This window comes from Oryzias latipes, chromosome 3, assembly GCF_002234675.1.
Source record: "Oryzias latipes chromosome 3, ASM223467v1".
Lineage (NCBI taxonomy): Eukaryota > Metazoa > Chordata > Actinopteri > Beloniformes > Adrianichthyidae > Oryzias > Oryzias latipes.
Window position 1 is genome coordinate 8,908,492 of NC_019861.2, and position 24,011 is coordinate 8,932,502.

General features: G+C 40.0%; 1 protein-coding gene across 2 annotated transcripts in view; it reads right to left on the bottom strand.

Moving 5' to 3' along the window:
- Positions 1-19,774: 19,774 nt before the first annotated feature.
- The window catches only part of LOC101161616 (leucine-rich repeat and immunoglobulin-like domain-containing nogo receptor-interacting protein 1-B), a 29,215-nt gene continuing 24,978 nt past the window's right edge, over positions 19,775-24,011 (bottom strand). For both annotated transcript variants that reach the window (XM_023952493.1, XM_004066851.4), the window contains exon 2: positions 19,775-23,141. In XM_023952493.1, coding sequence (XP_023808261.1) covers positions 21,282-23,129 — 1,848 coding nt within the window. In that variant the 5' untranslated portion in view covers positions 23,130-23,141 and the 3' untranslated portion in view covers positions 19,775-21,281. The remainder of the gene's footprint in view (positions 23,142-24,011) is intronic.

A 24,011-nucleotide genomic window follows, 5' to 3' on the forward strand; every position in this document is an offset into this window, starting at 1 on the left:
ATCATAAACCTGTAACCTGTTTTTTTAAACTTGTAAGAAATGTCTAAGGAGTGTGTAACTTTTTTCCCTCTTGGCCAGTACTACCTTTGAAAGGAATTAAATGGATCTCATTGGGACTTTCTTGGTTAAAGGTAAATAAAATACATTAACACCTTGTTTGCAACACGTATAAAAATAATAAGTTTAAGTGTTTTTTTAACTACGTTAGTGCGGCAGCATCTAGAAATGTCGGATTGTGTTTTTTAAATCACAGTAAACGCTAAAACAAACGTTACTGTAACTACGCTAACTCTCCACTTTGTTAGTAATTCATAGAAAAAACACGCAAAAACACACACCCGCACCACCACCAGTTAACCATGTTAGAAGATTTAGAGGCATAGGAAATTTTCAGACTGACATTTTGACTTTTTTTTAAGGCTTAATGGTTTTGTTTTGTCTTTGTATGTCCATTTGATTGATGTGTATTATGTCCTTTTTCTTTAAGTTGACCAGGTGTTGTCCCAAAAAGTCTACTAACCAATGCTTTTAGCCTTCTCCAATGCTGGAAAAAAACAAAAAAAGAATTTGGCTCAAACAATATATATATATATTTTTTCCATTCTTTCAATGTATGTAACAACATTATCCACACTGATCTTAGTAAATAGATCTAACAAGCAAACATGGAGCTTAAACAAATCTTACTGCTATGCAACATTATCATCCTTTAGCAGAAAGAGGTGTGAAGGAAAGTAACCAGAGACAGCCATTCCTATGTCATAACAGATTAGTCCACATGCAGGCCAACCTCCTCATACACCTACACACGCTCTGCTTCTCTCAGATCCAATTTCTATTCCCTGGTTTTTAATATGCACAGAACATGTGCCCAGGGAGTTCAGCAAACATGAAATTGTGGTAAAAATCTTCCCCTTAATAAAAAAAAAAGAAAAACTCAAAATAATTTTTACCACTATAAAATGACTTCCAGCATGTTTCCTCCATTAATAAGGGTCCATCACATATAACTTAGCATAAAGATGAGATGTTGTTTGCTACCTTAGCTAATGAAGCACTTGCATCACAAGCTGTGGAATCTCAAATTATATTATTGATACTCTAAATTCAGACTAGTTTTCATTAACGATATTTCCTCAGGTGGAGGAAGAACCATTTTGAAAAAGAAAACTCATATCCACTCTACGAAAAAAAAAAAAAAACACCGGGTGTCTGTTTTTAATGAGTCAGTCATCAGTGCTGAGTAATACTGTCAGTATCTGTCAAGGTCTAGAAATTTTGAGTTGAGCACACCAGGTCTCTTGTGTTGTTTATTCCGTAGCTCAGGGGCCTTGAACAGCCAGAAAATTCCAGGGTTTTTTCTGTGAACGGAAAAAGGTTGGGCATAAAATTCACCACAGATCTCAAAGTCTCTTTAGTTTCTGTAGGACTACTGGAACAGTTCACTTTCTCCATCCCTGGGACATTTTGCATATTTTCTACTTATGAAATTGTGATCTTTCCTCATACATGTGTGATACGCGTAATTCACAAGTGTTTTTTGCATTCGTCATGTCCGTCGAGGGTTTCGGCTGACGGGTCTTTGCGCGAATTTGGTTTTGAGCTGTTCAAAATGTTTGGTCAGTTGAGAACAACGCATGTTATTATTACAATTATTATGTTGTTACATAAATCGTACGTAATTTGCATGCTTTTGTGAGATGCAAATTTGTGGCTTTCCATGACCGTGGTATAACTTTTATGTCGTGTATACAGCACACATATCATATTCAAATGACATAATTGATCCACGAGTCACTAATGAATTCCATATAAACAGCGGCAACAATCAAACACAGTTCATGTTCTACATTGATTTACCTGTTCTTTGTTTGGTTTATTTGAACTTCTTCCATGCTTTTAACGTGGTTCACTCGTGATACATCTATGAAAATTTCACGTAAAGACCACAACTTTTCTCACCTTTTCTTTGTATATTCACGTTTAACCAACTTTTGTAGGTGCATTATGCTAAAAATGTACGTTGATGCTGTGACATGGCCTTTAACCCTTGTGCTATCCTTGGCACTTTAACATTGGGAGTTGGGTCATCTAGACCCACTAGACAGTGCTCTAAACCTTTTTTCTTCAATGGTTTGTGATCTTCACTGGTGTCCATGGATTACATGAAATCTTTTCCAACTTCATCCACCTTTGTCATGGTAGGGAGAACACATCAATGTAAGGGTGGGGTCATCTAATATAGCACAAGGGTTAAGAGCTGAGTTTAAACTGTATAGATCCTATTACATCTTTTTTTAAATTATTTTTTGAAATGGTTTATTTCAAGCAATCAAATGAGAATAGTACACAAAAACATTACAATCATCAGTTATACATTCATACAATGACGTATCAAACTTGGGGTAGTTAGACATAAAATTTATTATTGCTTGAAAGGGAGTGGAAGGAAGCAATTTTATATAATCCCACCCCTGTTCTACCGTCACCATTTTATTATATGATTTATCATTATCCGGTTCATAACTTTATCAGACAGAATTAGGGATCCATCAATAAAGCACATGACAAAGATGAATTACTTAAAATATTATGTAAAAAATAACTATTTTAGAAATCAACACGGCAAATGCAGATCAATTATCTAAAATATATACAAATTATGTTAATTATAAAAATCATGCATATGATTAAAAAAATAATAAAACATCAGTAAAATAGACATAATACCGATTCAAAAATATTCATAGCACAAATTGATCAAGTATCAAAAGTTAAAAAATGTGCAAATTATGTTTCATTAGGAAAAATCATGAATCAATTTTTGGAGTAAGTGAAAATATATCATTAAAAATCAATTAATTTAATCATCATTATATCGTTATAGTAATGTAATGCTGAGAAAAAAATAAAAAAGGGTCCATAATCTGTCGAATGACCAAGGTTGGCATTTCTTCTTTTGCTGATTAACAGCCGTCCTTCTGGTTAAATAGTTCTATTTGCTGTTATTTTTGGAGACATTAGGTTAAGGTCCATATCCTTCTGCGGCTGTTATCAGCGGCGCTGAAAGTTGAGGTCAAGTTGTCTGCAGGTCAGAACTTTGCTGAAAATCAGGGTCACTTCAGACTTAGAGAAAGTGATGAATCCAGGCGCCATATTTCTTGAAATAATATTTGACTCTTTGATTGCATATTGGTTCAGACGTCCGTGATCCATCGCTTCTCAAAGTCCTTCATGATGTTAACAACCAGAACCTTGGACCGGTCCGGTGGACCGAGTGGTTTGACGTAAATCCTGCGGCCTTTAACTCGAGCGTTCTCAATCTGCCTACGCTTCCTGAGAAGCCGTGCATGTTTGGAGATTTCAGCATTCCTTCTGGTCAGATGGTCTTTTAGATAAACAACAGATCCCTTCAGATTCCTCCTTTGAATCATTAGAGCTAGCTTGTGTTTTTGATTCACAAACCTGATGAGGATCACTGGTTTATCCATCTCCTTTCTCCTGGAGAGCAGGTGGCAGGTCTGGATAGTAATTAGATCCAGGGAAATCGCTTTAGACGTGAGAAATGATTCCACTTGGTGTTCCAGAGACACTCCATCGCTCCCCGTTTCAAAAGAACTGCTAGCAATGCTAGCGCTATTAGCATTAGCAATGCTAACTCCAGCTGCATTTAGCTTTGCCAGAGGTTTAATCGGTAATCCAGTGAGAATGACATTATTCATCCTTGCTTGTTGTTCCACATCGTCCAGTCTTTTCTCCAGAATGTTGATACCGGTTATCTCGTTGCTTGTTTAGAGCTCGGAGTCTTCAGAACTCTTCCACCATGAGAGAGTTAGCTTAGCAGTCACTTGCTCCATGAAAGGATACAACGCATCATGGATATCATCTTTTTAATGTCTTCATAGTCACCTGTTGCTTGGTTTCTCTTAGGGGCCTTTGTCAGCTCTCTTTTTTGTTTTGTTTTTTGGAGAAAATCAACTTTTAAGTCATTTGAAGATAGTTGTATAGCTGCCGTGAGCCACAAGCGTAGTAACCCAGGAACCGGAAAAAACAAACAAACTTAGATTTTAGGATTTAAATACATTTGTTTTATATCACATATGTCATGTTTTCCAATACGCTCACAGATTCTGTCATGTGTTTTGTGCAGAAAAATATTACAAATTCTTTTAATCTTTGGACACTTTGTTGAAACCAACGTAATCATGTTTAATTTTTCAATCGATTAGCTTGTTTTGATAGATTTTGGCTTTAGATGGTGTAGCAGAACATCAAACCTTATTTCCCAGTATGGGAAAAGAAGAAGTTGTGGATGGTTATAAAAACATTGGTATTTTCCACTATTGTCAACTGTAGCATGGTTGGCTGGAAAACAGCAAAAATACTGGGTGCATTTAGCGGGGGGCCCTGCTCGGGGGGGGCAGCGGCGACGCTTTCTGGCTCCTCTCTCTCTGTGTGGGGTGGGTGGTGCTGGGCCTGGGGTGTCGGCGCCTCCGGGGATGGGGCCCCTGGGCTGGGTGGACCTGGCCCCTATGCTGGGGGGAGCTGGGGGACAGCTGTATAACCACCGGGGGACAGTCTAGCAGCTGTCCCCAACTTACCCCCTTCCTCATATAACCTCATATTAGGGTGAGGGGGTGGGGGGTTTAGCCTGCGATGCGCCTTGGGAGGGGGGGGGGGGGGGCTATTTGGCAGTGGCCCCTCCTCCTATGGTTGCCGTATGGAGTGGGCCCCCCCACTTTCGGTTATATTTGCACCTTAGACATGTAGGGCCCTTGGTAGGGGGGGTGCTTGGACATCACTGCCAGCAAGCAGCAGATGTCCTCCTAGCACCCTACCCGCCAATTTTAACAGCACCTTAGACATTTAGGGCCCCTTGGTGGGGAGGGTGAGGGGACATCACTGTGAGTAATCAGGAGATGTCCCCTTAGTGCCCTACCCGCCAAATTTAACTGCACCCCCCTTAGTACACACATCCCTCCCCCCTCAATATATACTTACCAACATAAACACACACACATGCACACACACATCCTCTCAAACACACGCACACACATTTTGCAAGGAAGGTGGGACCTAGGACCATCTGTCCCCTACCCCTTCCCTGGTGGGGGGGTACGGGGCCCTTGGGTGCCGGTTTCCTGGGCCCGGTGGTGCTCTCTCCATGCGGGGAGGGGGTTCACATTACACCTGAGCCGGGGGTGTTCGTGTCCCTGGGGGGTGGGTTGGGGTCCTTGCCCCTGAGCGCTGTGCCCCACCAAATTTCCAACTGTGGCCGAGCCTGGTCGGGCCATGTTTACAACACCCCTTGTGGGCCCCTTTTTTCCCCGGGGTGCCCCCCTCCTGGGTGGGGGCGGTGGGCCCCTGCCTTGCTCCTCCCTGGACCAACCGTGGGCCGGGTGGGTGGCTGCCTGGAGTGCGGAGCGGGTCTCCCTTGGGGGGTCCTGGCTCGTACCGGGGGTTGGGGCGGGGGGGGTGCCCGGAACTCCTGGGTGGTGATGGGGTGCTCGTCCAGGGCTGTGGGCGCCCTTCTCCGGTGGGGCCCTGCATTGGGCTCTCCCGGCGCGGGGGGCTGCTCTCCTGGTTGGGCCTAGGCGGCACTCTCTTTCCCCCCGTGCCTCCCTGCTCTCTGGCTCTGGGGGCCTCGCGGCGGTCCTGCTGACCCTGGCTTGGGTGGCGGATTTGGTCGCCCGGGGGGCGGTTGTTCCCTGCCTGCTCTCGTGTGGCGTTGGGGGGGTTCCAGCTGCCGCTGCTCCTGCGGTGGGGGTCTTGGTGTGGGGATGGCTGGGCACTCTCCTTCCTTCTTTACACATTCCTCCATCCATTTTAGAAGAACATAAACACTCACCTGAGCACAGGTGTTAGCTCACATTTGCACTAATAGTTTGCGTGATAGAATGAATGAAATATTTCACACTAGTTGGTTTTAAGGCATGAGTATGCGTGTGTGAACACTATCTGTTTTGTGTACATGTTGACATGTGGACATTTTTGCAGCTAGCAGGTGTGTTGATAACATTTGAGTGTGTGTGGCCAGGCCCCGCCCTTTTTGTACTAGATTTGAACCTTACCGTAAGGATAAACAACCAGTAAACTTGTTGCTTTATGCTGCTTCATTGTCTTATCCCCCCCCCCTCTCTCTCTAAAATTCCTCTCTTTTCTTCCATTCTTTCCTTTTCCGTCCGGTCCAACACCAAAGATTTTCAAACATGGTTGAAATTAATAAAGTTTGGCCTCAATTACAAAAGGGGTTTATTCAGACATACCTTTGGTTTGTCTGAAGATTAATAACCCCTATTGTTAAAGTAAAATATGTCCAACACAAGAGGCACTCAGTTCTCATCTGCCTGCCCAGCTGTTGGACAGGACAAGTTAAAAAAAATAAAAAAATAAATAAAAACTGGGTGCAGTTCTCTCTTCCCACAAGTGCCAGCTACAGTATATTGCCTCTGTGGTGGTGATGATTGGGGCGAGTGAGGAAGGGGGGTGTTGCTTGGGACTCTCAGGCAGTGACGGGCCTATCATCTGGGCATTTGGAGCCTTTGACTGGATTTTGGAAAAAGTGATATTGCTTTTAAAAGTATCTCAGTTATGTAGAAAATAGATGAGATTTTGTTGAATTTTTTATTTAGTTATCCAAATAAATAGCAATTTGTTTTTCTTTGATTTTTTTTACAAGGAAAGTTGGAAAGATTTAAAGGGTTTAAATGCAATTAAACAGAGCAAATAATCATAGAATTACCTAACAATTTCTAAACTAATTTTTAATATGAAACTCTCATCATCGCGAAATGGAATACCAACTTAAGTCCTAGTCACATGCATCTATATGGGGGTTGACCATTACTGGTGCTGTGGGTTTTTGGGTTTTCCTGGCCCATAGAGTGTTGTACACATCAGGAATTGCATCTTAAGGGGAGCCCAGGTGTGTCTTGCACAGGCTCCTGTGACCACCTTGAAGGATGTCATGAAAATAAAACACACATCTGTCATGTGTGTGTGGTAAGTGTCTCATGAAGTGTTTGTAAGGATAACAAAAGGTGCATGCACTTATGATGTACACACTCTATCCATTAATAAGGAGGACATACTGGCTCCTTACCCTTGGTACCCAAAGGACAACAGTAAGATGTTCACACAAATTGCTGAATTTCCTAAATTTCAACAGTCAGGCTGTGTGCAAGGAGCATGCACTTATTACTGGAACGGCACTAGTGGGCCCCATCTTTCCCTTCTTTAGGGGAGGTTGATAAAAAAAATCCGTACAACACACCCGCGTCCACATACGTCAATCACTCTTACCTACCCTTGTGTGTTAAGTGTTCACTACCACCAGTTAGATTTGACCTAGTCGGCTGTGATGCAGAGGTAGAGCAGTAGACCTCTAATTGGAAGATCGTAGGTTCTGTTCCCACCTTACCTGCCCATGTGTCAAAGGGTCCTTGGACAAGACACTGAACCCTACATTGCTCCTGGTAGTTATAGGTTGGCATCAGTGTTAGGCAGAAGTGCCACCATCAGTGCGTCAATGTCAGAGTGAATGGGTGAATGGCACTCTGACTGTAGCACTTTGGGTCTTCTTTGACCCAAAAGACTGAGACACCCATGGTCACTGCAGAAATAACATGCCACAAGCGTGTTATATGTCTTGAACATCTGTCCAGGCACTCTTGCAAAAGGAATGTGCAGATCTGTCAACCTAGCTCAGCCTTACAGTCACAGCTTCCTCCTTTTCTTTGTTTGCTGTGTGACATGAGTGCTGTGAATACAGAGGAAGAAAGATATGTAATGGTTACAACCCTCTTTATAGCCAAATAAAAAATAGCAATCTTGGCAGAAATATGCTGTTGGATCCAATCAACTCATGGATCCAATCAGCTCGAAAACATATAACAAGAAATGACAAAAAATGTGTTCAGTCTCTCTCTGTAGTTATCTTCATCATTTGGCCAATACTGCTCAGGGTCTGTCTGAGGGTTGGGGTCTTCCGGAGCTCTTTCGGGGCTCCATCACTCAGAGGTTCAGGTGTTTTGTCCAAATGGGAAAGGTGGAGATGCTGCAGGTGTCTCTATGGTTAGGTCTTAGGACATAAAGGACCTTGGCTCAGTTTGGATGCTGGTCTCTGGGTGCAGCTGGTGGGTCAACACGGGCCCTAGTTGCTTGCCAATGTTTACAAGCAGGAAGTCTCCATATAAACCATCACCTATCCACTTTAAATAAAATCTTGAAGTACACCACCCTTTCCTCTGTACAGTGATCCCTCGCTATAACACGGTTTACTTTTCACAGTTTCGCTACTTCACGGATTTGCATCGTGCATTGTGTTCTGCATTCTGATTGGCTAAAAAGTCACTCCGCTTCTTCTCTATCTGTGCGTCAATAACGTTGCAGTTTAATAGGTACACGTACGTAAATCAGCTTGCCAAATTTACAACGCGCACGTGCAAATTCTCTTGCAATTTCGAGTTTCTCTAAAACCCATAGAAAAAGAGCGACAACAACTGCCTGCCTATCACTATGTTCTTCTCCCGAACAAACACACCTGCACCGCGGGCTTCAAAAGAAGTAAACACTGCAGAGCAGAGTTTAGGATGCAGCGGCTCAGTCTGAAGAGCAGTGAAATACACCTGAGTCACTATTTGTCCGACTGTACTTTGTATTTTTTTTAATAATCATTTTAAATTTTCTCCCGTTCAATTACTCTCGAGACACGGTGGGTGGGGCTAATCTCCGCGATTTGAAGCCTTCTGTTCACATTGATGATTAAAATTATTATTTGACAGTACAGTACAGAGGTTATTTGTTGAAAAAACTTTTCTAAAGTACTTTTATTTGTGAAACAAATGCTTGAGCCTGTAAAATGGTTTGTTCTTTCTTTTCAATGTATAATAGAGTATTTAATTGTATAATAATTGTTAAAAAAATAGAGGTTTCTACTTCACGGATTTTGCCTATCACGGGTTCTTTTTGGAACGTAACCCCCGCGAAAAACAAGGGTTTACTGTACCCCCTTCTTTTTTTTCTAGAATTCTTAAAAAGATGGGAAATCAAACTTTAAAGTAAATTAAACTAGAAGGAGCTGCATTTCCAGAAGAAATGGGTTGATTAATATATTGCTGAATGAAAATGAAGCTTAAAGGGTAATAATCGGTACAAAAAAATAAAATAAAGAAATGATCAAAGTTGACCGTAAATAAAGTGAAAACAGCACAATAACAAGAAAGATATTTCTGTGAAAAATGCCAGTGCTGGGTATCGAACCAGCGAGGTTCTGCACCATGTGTTTTAATGGAGGCAAAAATTCTGTCTTGGAATATCTTGAAACGTTCAAGGATTTGTAGGACCAAAAATCCTAGCTGGAAAAAGCTGAAAGAGCTGAACATTTTGATAGCGGGATGGTTAAAATAGCTGAAAAATTGTTGAAGGAGTTAATGCTTTATAGAAATCAACCAAATATAATGTTAGTTCCATTAAAACAATAATTTAGAACTGAATTATATTGGGAGACTGGGTAAATAAAAGAACCGTAATTGTAAAAATCAAAGCAAGATGCTCTCAGTGTGTTTCCTCAGTTGCATGACAAACTGAAAAAAAAGAAAAAGAAAAGTATAGCTGATTAATGAGACTTTATTCCTACATTATCTGTCTTTTATCCTACATGGGAACTACTAATCTTCACGGCTAACTCCTTTTCCATCCAGTCCAGTAAACATAACAAAAAAATAAAACAGGCTGGAAAGAAAACAAGGAAACAAATCAAAAAATGTGTCCTAAAAAATACATTTAGTTTCTAGTATAAAATAGTTTCATACAAATTTAAATCTGATTGGCTAAAAGAGTACATGACAGAATTGTTTTGGTAACATGGTCTCCCACAAGCTTCTATATAGCTACTGGACACAAAAAATTACAAAAATATGGACACCTTGGTCTTACCCGGCATTATGATGTTTTCCAAAGGGGTCAAAACAAATTCCACTTATTGAGAGAGTTCATAGGTCTTTCAGTCATAACAGCAAAAAATTGTTCTAATCTGACTTCAAGACCGACTTCCATAAAAATGAGAGCTGGGAGGTATAAGGGCTTCAAAGCCGAAGACTTTTTTTAGAGAATGTTTTAATAATTGAGTTATGAGTCTTTACCATTGACTGTATATGAGAACAGGACCAGGTGAACCCGCCCCCATCGCATTCCAAACAGGAAGTACCCAAGTTCCAAGAACCAGTGGGTAAAAGTCAGACATCTAAAGAAATAAACAGTTGTTAATCAGTCATTATATTTGTCAAAATAACCATTTTGCTCTAATACTTTTTTAACATGTTCTTCATAATCATATTTTTATTCATGTTGTTTCCTATGGTGCAACTTATTCAAAACTGACCAATCAGATGCCTCAAAGAAATAATTTGGTTTTACGTCAAACGTTTGATTGACAGATTCTTTTGAGTGTTAGGGGTGTGGCCATCCAACAAGCTCACTCCTGATTGGAGGGAATTGTTTCCATAGAAGTGATAACTCAGACCGTCTTGAACCAATCACTGCTTACTGATGTTGTCTTTTTCCAACAAGGCGACGTCTACCGCAACGCATTGGCAATTAAATTGACTTTACTTTGGTGGAACTGCTGAGTCATTTTCCATGGGTGACATCACACTTTCTCTGTCTGGTTCTCATAAACAGTCGATGGTCTTTACACAAATAAAAGTATTCATAAATGCATATTTCAGGGGGAGTCAGCAGCATGTGCCATAAACCACAACAACTTTTTTTTTTTTTTTTTTTAAATGTATATGTTTTCTTAGATTGTAATGGGAAATCCTCTCTCTGGAGAAAAAAACAGGGCAAGTTTTTACTTTATTTCACATTATTATGGATTTAATATTTATCCATATATCAAACCATTTTCTTAACTCACTACCTCTTTCGGGGTTTGCCAGGGCCTGTCCTGGCTACTGTTGAGCGAAGGTGGGGTACAGTCTGGACCGGTTGTTAGCCATTCAAAGGGCCACACAATCTTTTGTGTTTATTTTATATCTAAATGGAAAACCGTAGTAAAGCAAGGCATACATATCATGCCATTGCCATACACAGGACTATGTTCTTTCGATTGCCTTATATTGATGGCTAGGGACACATTCAGGTTTTCAGCAGGTTACTGGTTACAGTTACACCCACTCCCCTTTTTAAGAAGCCGTTTAAATCCAATTTTGTTCTTGCAAATGTAAGGAACTGACATAAAACAGCTGCACCAACGTTTCACTTCCTAAATAAAAACTCAATGCAACTGCCAAAAATATCCCATAAAAGTGAATTCTGCCACCCTTCATAGTGGAAAAATGTCAACTTCCTATTTTAATGAATCAAAGATGTTGTGATGTTAGTCTTTCTAAGTCAGCAGCATGACACAAATGCTAAGAAATAGGGATGAATGCCTAAACAACCAACCCTTTCAAGTGCTGTACTCCCCCACTGTGGCCTGCTTGGCTTATCACAGTTGGGCACTTCCTAATATCCTGATATAGTTGAGGTGATTTAGGCCATGTTTGACCTTTAGATCATATTTTGTAGTATATATTATTTTAAAACAAGCCAATGAGCTTAAAAACAATAAGAACGTATGCAAAATCTATGACTTATGCTCCAAAGACACAGTAAGAGTCTTAAACTTAATTTATTGAAATGGTGTTGTTCTCCATTATTCCTATTCTATCATCTCTAATTGAGTTGATCACAGCGTCACAACATATCTAATGCTAGATGGGGAGTACAGGAAATTCAACATGGTGCCAAATGGTTTTTTGGATTTTTTTCACAGTTTTGGGGAAAATCTGTTGATTTCTACACTACCGTATTTTCCAAACTATAGGTTGTTTCGGGGTATAGTTTGCCGATGCCAAAATTTCTAAAAACAAAGAAGAAAAAATGTTTAATATGTCACACTGATAAAAGTTGCACTTTGGGGTGAAAACAATGCTTCTGAACAACTCCACTAAATCCGCCGTAAGTGAGACTGAGCGGCGCCTCTTCTTTTGTGTTGCTGTAGGTAGCAAATACTGATACGCACACCACAGTGTCCTCTAGTCGTTGTTAATGGGAAAATAAATAACTTCTATTTAAAAGAATTATAATAATTCACATATAAGTCACACCTGAATATAAGTCTAACCTTTAGACCAAACTATGCAAAAACAGAACTTATACTATGAGAAAATAAGGTCTAATTCTTAAACTTGAAATGATATTGTTCTCCAGCATTCCTATTCTATTATCTGTAGCTGTGCAATTACAGCATCAAAACGTATTTAACACTCCTGGGGAGAACAGGAAACTGAGCATGGCACCAGATGTTTTTTCTACAGTTCTGAGCAAAATCAATAAAGTTTGACTATTGTTTTTACCGCACTAGTCGTAGTAGAAGTCGCAGCCGCAAAAAAATAATTAAGAATAAAAATCATACATAAGTCGTGCTAGACTATAAGTCGCACCTTTGGGAGAAAAGTGACGCTTTTGAACAACTCCGCCAACCACAGCGAAATACTGATACTGTTCTTCTGTGCTCTGCTTCAGTATTTAATGCTGATACACAAACCTACAGTGCCCTCTAGCGGTTGTTAGTGGGAAAATAACGAAAAAATGAGGCTTTTTATATTAAAAAAAAAAAAGCACGTAAAAGTTGCACCACAAGCCGAACTATGCAGAAAATGTCACTTATATTCTGAAAAATACAGTACTAAAGAAATTCTCAGGGAAGTCAGACCATCTGTGTTCTTATTATGCTATAATGATTTTAGATGCCTATTGTGTTTACAAATGACAGCAACTCTAATGCCATTTCTGACACCAAGTACAACAGTACAATGTTTGACTGCAGATTCTGACTCTGTTTTTGAGCTCAAAAATACCTTAACACTGCTCTCTGCCGTATGTGAGCTCACTGGTTAATCCCTTCTGTCCCGTGCTGTTCATACTGATAATTATCTCGACACACACACTGTGAATCAAGCTCTTATGCTCCTTCATTCCGTGTAGAGAGGAGTAAAATTCAACTCCACCCTCTATTTTAGTGGGACAAAGTGCTCAAGGTCACCGCCTCATCCCAGAGAGAGGAAATAAAACCCCCTTTCTCTTGGTACATAGTACTGATATTGGGCTCTTTAGGGTGATTCTTTTCTAAATCTCTCCATGAAGGCTTTTGTGTCTGAGAGGAACTTCCAATTACTGCTGCCATTTCACTTTGTTGTATAACCTCATTCTGTCACCAGCATTCTCCCAAATACACTTTTGGTTAGATTTAAAAGTCAATGAGTACATCTCTGCCTTTTGGGCAGATTTGTGTGTGAATTTTTGAAGAACAGAACACATGGTCTATACCTATTTTGCATTTTTTAAATGTTTTTCTCTGTCCAAGAGTATGCAGATAGTATTACTGTTTTAACAACACTATTCCTGTTAATGCAGAGTTTGGACATTGCCAAGACATTGCTTGACTCCTATTTGTTTCCCTTTTTCACCCCAAATATAAACTACTCCATTGACTGAATGGTTCAAGTTGATGAGGTTGTACTATTATCAGCCGTTTTTTTTCTTTTATATGTTATTTTGGCTAAAACATGATGCTTACGTTTTCTTACACAGCTACAAATTCTATTTGGCAGATCTCGGATTTGTGTGAATCAGCATGAGTGTGTGTCTGAGACAAACCTACACTTTTTTTCCCATCGATAAAAAAAAGAATACTTATGAGTCATCAAAGGTTTTAGCAAGATCGGTTGCTATCCAGCTACAACTATACATGAAGCATTATTCAAAACATAATTTACAAATGACCAAAGAAATCTATTTTAGGTGTTTGGCTCATGCCATCTTCACTTGCTTCACAATCTTTTGAAATAGAGAATAATCCATAATTAACAATTGTAAAACCAGATTTTGGCACATGTGTCAGAATTACAAATATATAGAGAGAATCTATAACACAATCTAGGTATGGCTATTGTTTTTAATTGAAAAAAAAAAATGTGCATATGGTTTACAAAAATAGTTTTTCACAAATCACAAGAATTTTGAAAAATGGTAAACGGTATATACTCCTATGGCACTTTTCTACCTTGATTAGGTTCAAAGTGCTTTACAGTCATGCACTCCCACACAAATTTACACAGTGATGTGGGCTCTGCTGATATATTTGAGCCGCTAACCTGTAAACACCAGGAGAATTGTGGGGTTCAGTGTCTTGTGCCAGAAAGACATAGATTTACCAAACTCTTCCCCTCAGCAGGGAACAAAAGCATCAAACATTACAAAAAAAAAAAAATCCTTCTGTTAACTAGACTTTACACTTGTCATCCAGTGCAAACAGCTGTTGAATTACTGATCAAGGAAAGAATGGCTTGTCTATATTAAGATGCCTCAATTACAGTAGGTGATCTTGCGTTGAATGTTTGATTGACAGATTCTCCCGAGCTCTCTTTAACATGGTGGGGGTGTGGCCTTCCAACAAACTCCCTCCTAATTGGTGAGAATGCTTGCAATAGAAATGTTGACTCACTCCGCCTTGGATCAATGCTTACTTATGATTTCTGGCTCCGTTCGAATCATGAAAAAATGGCCACTGAATTGACTTCATGTCGTTGGCGCCAGAGATAAACCTTAAAAAAATTCAAAGCAATTACAAATGTAAAATAAGTATGTCTATTTTTTATTTAATCACTGTAATAAACAAAAAGAATAGAAAGTGAGGCTGGATGTTGGTGTCAATGCTGTATTGGGACCTCTCCATTCAATCAGACTTGCCCATGGGCTTAAATGAACATGTTCAATGCGGGCTGCTCCAGGTTTACGATTTCAGTTCCAACTGTCAAAAAGTAGAGTATGTTTAAGCTTTATATGTCAGTGTTTTTTTCAAATTGCTGAAATATGAATATAATATTTGCCCAAAAGCTATGGATGATCTATCTAGATTTCTTTCTTTAATAAAGCAACTCATCTTAATGTCTAAAATATGTCATGAAGATTTTTGTTTTAAAGTCCTTCAGCTGTATATTAGAATTGTCCAGTTCAGTGAAGAATCTCATTACTCTGGTTTTAAGGAACTGGATGGAAAAATGACAGTACAGAAAACGTGTCCTTAATAATGTGAGACTCTGATGATACTGCGCGTTATTCTGCTGCCAATGAGTATCATTGATATGAAATGAGTATCATTGATATGAAATAAACTCAATTAATTAAACCATATATTATCCTTGTTTTTGTCTGCTTCTCGACTTGGAATGAATTAGAAAAATCGATTAAAAAGTTTGCTTCAACAATTTATGGCTGTGAGCTGCTTCTCTCCATTTGTAAGATAAACTGCAGCTGTAATTCTGTCAAACGTGGCCAGTAGCTTTCTTTTTGCCTTTAAGTGAGGTGAATTTTAAATTTTGTCCTTCAATTTCCTATGAAACTGTTGCTAAATAATAGAGTAGAATAGAGAGAAATACAATAGAGTATACAATAAATTACCACTAATGGTGGAATAATGTATAAAAAATGTAGAATATAGAAATATAAAAAAAAGGAATAAAATATAAACATTGGCTGACAGGGGCTACTACAAAACAATACAATGTTAAGAGACACCATCTAATTAATAAAAAGCTCAAAAATAACATTTCTTCATATGTCCACAAAATTACTTTTGTGTCCAGATTGGGGTATATATATAATTTATTTTACATCAAAACTATGAATTAACACATGTGGGATTATATACACATCAAAGAAGTGTGAAACAACTGAAAATATGTCATATCCTAGGTTCTTCATAGCAGCCACCTTTTGATTTGATAACTGCTTTGCACACTCTTGGCATTCTCTTAATGAGCTCCAAGAGGTAGTCACCTGAAATGTTTTTCACTTCACAGGCGCATCACCTCTTTGCTGTGGTGGAGCGGTCCCCACTTGTGATGTTGCATTTGGCTGGTCATGCGGCTGTTCACAGAGAGGGAGGTTCCAATTATCAGCGTTTCCAACATCTTGTTTTCGTGCTCAGCCTATTTCTTATTTCTCATTTCTCATTGTCTTTCCCCATCAGTTAGGGGGTGGGAGATGTGAAAGAAGTGGGGGGTTGTGTAGGTACGGGGAGGGGGGCCCTATTTTTATTTATTTATTTTGTGCTTGTTTATAATAATTTTCATGCTTGTTTTTATATTATTTATTTTGTTTTGTTTTAATGTAAAGCACTTTGTGTTATACTTTTATATGAAAAGTGCTTTATAAATAAAGTTTGATTGAGGTGTGCCCTTTCAGGTTTAATAAGTGGGATTTCTTGCCTTCTAAATGGGGTTGGGACCATCAGTTGTGTTTTGCAGAAGTCAGGTGGACACACAGCTGATAGTACTGAATAGACTTTTAGAATTTGTAAAATGGCAAGATTAAAGTAATGAGTGGCCATCATTACTTTAAGAAATGAAGGTCAGTCAGTCTGAAAAATTGGGAGAACTTTGAAAGTGTCCCCAAGTGCAGTCACAAAAACCATCAAGCGCTACAAAGACACTGGCTCACATGCGGACCACCCCAGGAAAGGAAGACCAAGAGTCACCTCTGCTGTGGAGGATAAGTTTATCTGAGTCACCAGCCTCAGAAATGGCAGGTTAACAGCAGCTCAGATTAGAGAGCAGGTCAATGGCACACAGAGTTCTAGCAGCAGACACATCTCTACAACAACTGTTGAAGGAGACTGTGTGAATCAGGCTTTCATGGTAGAATATCAGCTGGGAAACCACTGCTAAAGAAAGGCAACAAGCAGAAGAGACTTTTTGGGCTAAAGAACACAAGGAATGGACATTAGACCAGTGGAAATCTGTGCTTTGGTCTGATGAGTCCAGATTTGAGATTTTTGGTTCAAACCGCCGTGTCTTTGTGCGACTCAGAAAAGGTGAATGGATGGACTCTACATGCCTGGTTCCCACCGTAAAGCGTGGAGGAGGTGTGATGGTGTGGGGATGCTTTGCTGGTGACACTGTTGGAGATTTAGTCAAAATTGAAGGCATACTGAAGCCAGCATGGCTACCACAGCATCTTGCAGCGGCATGCTAGTCCATCCGGTTTGCGTTTAGTTGGACCATCATTTCTTTTTCAACAGGACAATGACCCAAACACACCTCCAGGCTGTGTAAGGGCTATTTGACCAAGAAGGAGAGTGATGGGGTGCTGCACAAGAGGACCTGGGGCCTAATTTATAAAACTTTGCGTAGGATTTGCGTCAGAAGTGGCGTACGGATGAAACATAGGACGTGCGTACTGTTAAATATTCGGATTTATAAAAACCGTGCGTAGCACATCCTACGCATCTTTCCCTTAATAAAACACAACCAATTCTAAATGCAGCGCAGCTTTTGCGGCTTCATGACACGCCCATAGTTGCCCATAAATAGTCCGTGAAACGCCCACAAATTAATATTAATTGATTTGGAAACCATGGCAAACACAGAGAGGAAATGAAAAAAAACTAACTTCACTCAATGTGAAGTAGAAGTTATCATTGGCGAGGTGGAAAAGAGGAGAAAAGTGTTATTTGGAGGGCACAGCGTGGGCATGACTAATTCCTAAAAGGCAATTGAGTGGCAAACGGTGGCAGATGCCGTATTGCTGTAGCCTCACAACCTCGGACCGTGGCCGAAATAAAAAAGAAATGGTCGGACATCAAAGTCGAGGCAAAAAAACGTCTGGCGCTGCATCGCCAGAGTGTGTCTGCCACGGGTGTGTGTGTGTGGGGGGGGGCACCGGAGCTGACCCCTCTTGATGAGAGACTGGCGGCAATAATTGGGGAATCCCTTTTAAGTGGAGTGGTGACTGAGGCGGAGGGGGACACCGACGCGCCAGATGCACCGGGTGACTCAGCCCCAAAAGCTCCAACAGGATGGCTCGAGGAAGTCGGAACCGGCTCATAAGCCACTCGTCCTCGTTTGCCAGCAAGTTTTCTTGCTGTCTTAAGATTGTGCGTCATTATGCATTGTGATGGGGCATTTTATTTCCATCCATTTAATTGCATCTTACAAGCTACAGATATTGGTAATAATCGACGTGGAAATGGGAAATTGTTCAGCGCAAATGAAATTTCTTGTTGCTTTCTGAATGTTTGAGACATACGCCATACATTGTTTTATCAAAAATAAAACAAACTAAAGGCATATGCATGAATACCATAATTCTGTAGCTTATGAAAAAATGTTTTACTATGAAAACAACTTTCCCCAGTGGACAATTAATATGTCCATCTGTCTGTCTGTCTATCTGCACCTATATCTGCTCCGGCAGACGGACACACTGACGAGTATGTCAGTTTTGTACATTATTTCGTTCTGTTAACTATATTATTTATGAGGATGAATTGCACAACATGCCAATATTGCAGAACATATTTCACTTTTCTTTTCTTTCGTTTGATTTTTTTGTTTGTTTCACTGCTGATCGATCAAACGGGTGTTCGTGTTGGCTGTTAATTGTAAGACTTGCTTTGTGAAGTCTTCGTGTTATTTCTGAGAGGCAGTATTGTCATTTTCACTTTCACGTGTTTCTTCCATCTGCCGACGGTGTCGCCGTTTCTCATTTCACCCGTTTTTGTGCGTACGCCTGGGTCAGAGCTTGCGTGAAGGACCACACATTTTCCCGTCAAGTTTGCTTTTTATAAATCTCAATTATTGCGTAGAGAGTTGCGTACGCCTTCTTTTGTGGGTACGCAACGTTTATAAATGAGGCCCCTGGCCTCCACAGTCACCGGACCTGAACCCAATCGAGATGGTTTGGGGTGAGCTGGACCGCAGAGTGAAGGCAAAAGGGCCAACAAGTGCTAAGCATCTCTGGGAACTCCTTCAAGAATGTTGGAAGACCATTTCAGGTGACTACCTCTTGAAGCTTATCAAGAGAATGTCCAGAGTGTGCAAAAGAGTAATCTAATCAAAAGGTGGCTACTGTGAAGAACCTACAATATGACACATTTTCAGTTGTTTCACACTTCTTTGTTATGTATTTGATTCCACATGTATTAATTCACAGTTTTGACGCCTTCAGTGTGACTCTACAATTTTCATAGCCATGAAAATAAAGAAAACTCTTCAACTGAGGTGTGTCCAAACTTTTGGTCTGTACTGTACATCTATACCTATATCATACAAAATCACATTTTCTGAGCTTTCAAGTGCATTATAATGTTCAGTCCTCACGAAAGCACCCCCAAAGCAGTACTTTTGAGCTTTTCTCTAAAAACCTGCGCTCTGACCACAACCCCTCCTAATCCATGAAAACGAGCAGGTTCTCACATTGTCTCATAGACAAGTGAGAACAGCCCCTTCCAGGGAGAGTCTGCACTGCCAGCTCCGCCCCCGGGCTAACACACACTTTCTCCAAGGACCCAGCGGTGATTTCCAAAAACGCTTTCCTTTTATAAGCACAATATGCGTATCAGTCCTTGCAAAAGTTCAGATGTTGTTTGTTTTCGTGGGCGAAATGCAGAGATGCAGCCAAGGCAAACTCTAGGATGATCTCATGAAATGGGTGGCCTTTTCGTACCTGTCTTACTTCCAGGTACGAAAAGAACTCAGGAAAACTCTTAAAAAAATGTTTTTCAGTGTGCCAAAGGTTATATATTATCATATACATGAATATTGTTCATAGTAAAAGGCTTAAGAATAACTTGGTATAGGCCCTTTAAGACCCCAGAAAGGTAAAAGATTTGTCTTAAAGACCAAGTTTAAACTCCGGTGTTGAGAAAACCAGTATCACTGTCTTTCAGTCAAGTTACATCAAAAACATTTTAATGGATATTTAATCTGCTCTTTGGGTTGCAGTATATTCAAAAACCACAGCCATCAAAACGTTACTATTTTGCAATAGCGTAATGTACAAGGAAGAATAAAATACAGAAAAAATATGTATATCGCAACATTTCAATACATTTAATGACACTTTTTTTGCAAACTGAAAGTAGCAGAAACTGTAGCTTCTTTTCTCACTCAGTGTGTTAACATGCACAGTTTTAAATTAATGGTTAAGGGAAAAAAATAAATATGCAGACATAAAACTTCGAAGGTTTTATAAAATAATATTCCCCTGGCAACTGGTAGATGAACAGTCAATACAAGTTTTGGAATAAAGCTATGTTCACACCGCCCTCCGCGATGAAAAATCTATGTAAACACGCATTAATGCGTGCTTCCGTGTTCAAAGCTATCCATTTCACGCAAAGCTACACAAGTTTTACAGCCGTTTTCGGGCTCTACGTAAAAAACCTTTGACCACTGAAAGCACATTGCAAGTTAAACCAAGTCGAACTTTTCTAACCAAAGACTTGGTTTGATAGTGACACATGGGTTTGGGTCATCTGATTTTGGTTCATGCGGTGAACCCAAACAAGGTGACGATGCCTGCGTTTGTTTTTCATACAAAGATAAACTAAGGCCACTCTATTGGCATAATAGTAATCCATATCTGCAGTTGCAAGAATGCTAGCAATGAACCTAACCGTTTCCAATTGATCTGAACCGCTTCGACATTTCGCACCAAGCCTCTTCCACCGGTAGGTGGCAGCCTTTGTCCAGTGTAAACAACATGCGCCAAATCCTTGGTGTGTACATAGCTTTAGAGAGTACTTTTATGCAATTCACAGAAGAATAAAAAAATTCATCAATATTCCTTCCTTGTGTACTACACCTCTGCAAGCATTTCTAGATTTGTGTTTATTATTGCATGACACATTTCTTGATGTAATCTTTATTCTCTACGCATGCCCTTCTTTTATACTGCTAAAATGAAACAATGGTCATTTGTGTTCACATCAGCATTTTAGGCAACACAGCATTGGCTCATACAAAGGATAATTGTGCTTTGTTTATCAATTTGAGCAAACATTTATGAGTAAACCACCCTTTCTACAGTCCCCTTTTCATAAAAATACATCTGCCATTCACAAATGAATCTCTCCATACTTTGAAATACAAATCTGCTATTAATGCAAACTGTGCTTTTATTCATTTTACCATTGTTTTGGGCTTCCTAAACCAAAATGTCGTGTGCATGTTAACATACTGATTTCTGCCCACACAAATTTACAGAAATATGAATAACGGAAATGCAACATTTCCTTTAAAAGATTCAATCCCTAAGTTAAAAAAATGATTATATAGTGTAGTGTCAGGACATGTCCATTGCTGTGCAATTTCTACTGTTTAAATTGAGTACATGTTTTAAGCTGGGAATCGTTTGCATCCTGACTGCAGTTTTTTGATGACATGTCCAGGAGCTCACATGATTTTCATGTTGAATTGTACTTGTGCCTCAGTTGGACTGGTCTCCTCTGTTTCCTCCTTGCGTGGCACATACTCAACCTCAATATTTGACTTGGTGTTGTCTTTCCCCCTGCTCCAGAGGAATAGTATCACGAGACAGAAAAGTACCACTCCAAGGAAAGAAATAAATCCCATGGTGGTTGCAATAATTAGTGTTTTTACATCAAATGGAAATTGAACCGTGGCCCTGGTCACATTAGCACCTTCATCGCTTGGCTGGTTGGAAATGAACGCAAATGTCTTGTTAGGTTGGTGAGGCCAGTTCGGGGAGTAGCTGTGCACAAAAAGGTGTGCAGCTTTGGTGTCATTGCCTGCTGCATTACTTGCAATGCAAAAGTAGGTGCCATTGTCTTGGATTTGGGCGTAACGTACCTCCAGTGAACCATCACCTGACACAGAAAGTCTTGTCCCCATGGTCTTGGTGGTGATATATTCCTTTTTAGGGGTAACCCAAATTATGGCAGGAACTGGATTTCCCTCAGCCTTACAACCAAAAGTAACTGTAGTTCCTTCATCTACATGACTTTCTTGAACCAGGTAATCCACAATCTTTGACATTTGGCAGACAAAGTAATCGGGAGGGAGTATATCTGGAAAATCTTTGAACTCTTTTCCTTCAACAACTGGAGGTGAAGCACATATTGGTTGTTGTTTGTTAAAGTTGAGCCTCCATCGGCGGCGGAAGACCCAGAGGAGGCGGCAGTCGCAGGCCAGAGGGTTGTCGTACAGAGCGAGAGTCTCCAGGTTTCCAACAGAATGAAAAACAGACTCTTCTAGAGTGCTTAAGCCATTGTTTGATACATTAAATACACGAAGATGGTTGAGCCCTTTAAAAGAGTAGGGCTCAATAGCTACCAATTTTCCACCAGCCAAATAAAAAGCCTGGAGTTTCTGTAAATGAAACATTCTGTTCCCTTCCACTGTCTGAATAGGGTTGAAAGACAAATTCAGAAAACGAAGATGCCTCAGGTGATTCATGGCTTGATATGGGATGGCACTAAGATTACAATTTGTTATGGCCAGTGATGTGAGATTTAAACCAAACAAGCATTTTGGTGTCATGGTATCCAGAGTTGGCATGTCAGAGATCTCCAACACTCTTAGTCTATAGAGCCTCTTGAAAGAGTAATCTCTTATGACAGAAACATTAAGGTAACGCAGTTGAAGTGACAACAGATTATGCAGATGGCTAAGGGCATCGGTGGGCACTGAGGACAATTTGTGTCCCTCAATATTTAGGCTTTCAAGGTTGCTCAGGCCATGAAACGATCGAGGTGAGATGAAGACTAGGTCATTGTCACCAACTTCCAAAGCCCTCAGGTTGTATAGCTCTTGGAACATGTAGTCTAGCAGAATGACAATTTTATTCTCACTTATATCCAACTGTGTGAGGTTGACCAAGCCTGTGAACACTCCCAGTTGAATAAGCTTTAGCTGGTTGTTGCGTAGACCAAGGGTCCGAAGGTTCATGAGGCTGCTAAATGCCCCAGGCTCGACGGATGATATTGTGTTTTCATTGAGTTGCAGTTCCTCCAAAAGAGGATAGTTAATGAACTCCTCAGGCCCGAGGGTCTTTAGACGGTTCTTGCTGAGGTCTAATAGCCTCGTTTCAGTAGGGATACCCTCAGGAAGAGCTGCCAGTCTCCGTCGATGACACACGACTGAACGCTCTTGTCCATTGCATTCACATCGGGAAGGGCAGCCAGTGGTGGAGCCAGAAAGGACGGTGCCCAGCATAAGGATCAGGATGGGCTGCCAGCATGCCACCAAGTAGCTGTGCCCACCTGTCTCCCCAAACACCATCCTTCTGCTTGCCTGTGGAGAAAACAGAGATGTAGTATTATGGATCTGAATTGATATAAGAAAGAAAATTAAGGTTTTTAAATGAGAAATCTATTATTTGAGTTGACAAATACATGAAACCATCCAAATACACACAAAAAAACGACAATATTCAAGTGTTAAATGCCATATTGCAAATGAATGTGTTCAATAGTTCCAGGTTACACAGCAGGACGCGTGGCGTGCCTCTCTGCGAATGCAACTATTTTCAAATTACTTAAGAGGTTGATTTTCCCCAAAAAAGAGAGCTGACCATGCCCTCGAAGAAACCCCAGGAATACGAAGACCTCAAAAAGACTCTTGACATTATTCAAGAAACGCTGAAAAGTTTTATGGAAGAAGTGTCGGCTAAGCTAACGCCACTTTGGGAAATGATGGAAGAGTTCAGAAGATTTCGGGCTCAAAACGAGAAGCGAGAAAACCAGGTTGAGATTCTGGAGAAAAGACTGGACGATGTGAATCAGCAAGTAAGGATGAATAATGTCATTCTCACTGGATTACCGATCAAGCCTCAAGCGAAGCTGAATGCTCTTAAATCAATCAGGAAGAGTAAGCAGATTGAGAACACTTGGGTTAAAGGCTGCAGGATTTACGTCAAACCGCTCGGTCCAGAAAAAAAATAAAATAAATAAAAATACAAAAAAAATATTAAAAAAAGTAAAACAAATGATTAATCACTTATTGAAAATTGTTAAATTGATTGACTTTTAATGATATTACTTCACTTTCTCCAAAAATTGATAAATTGATTCAAAAACTCTCCTAATGTAGCATAATTTTGCACATGTTTTTATCTTTTGATACCTGATGAAATTTTGCTATGAAAATTCCTGAAACAGTGTT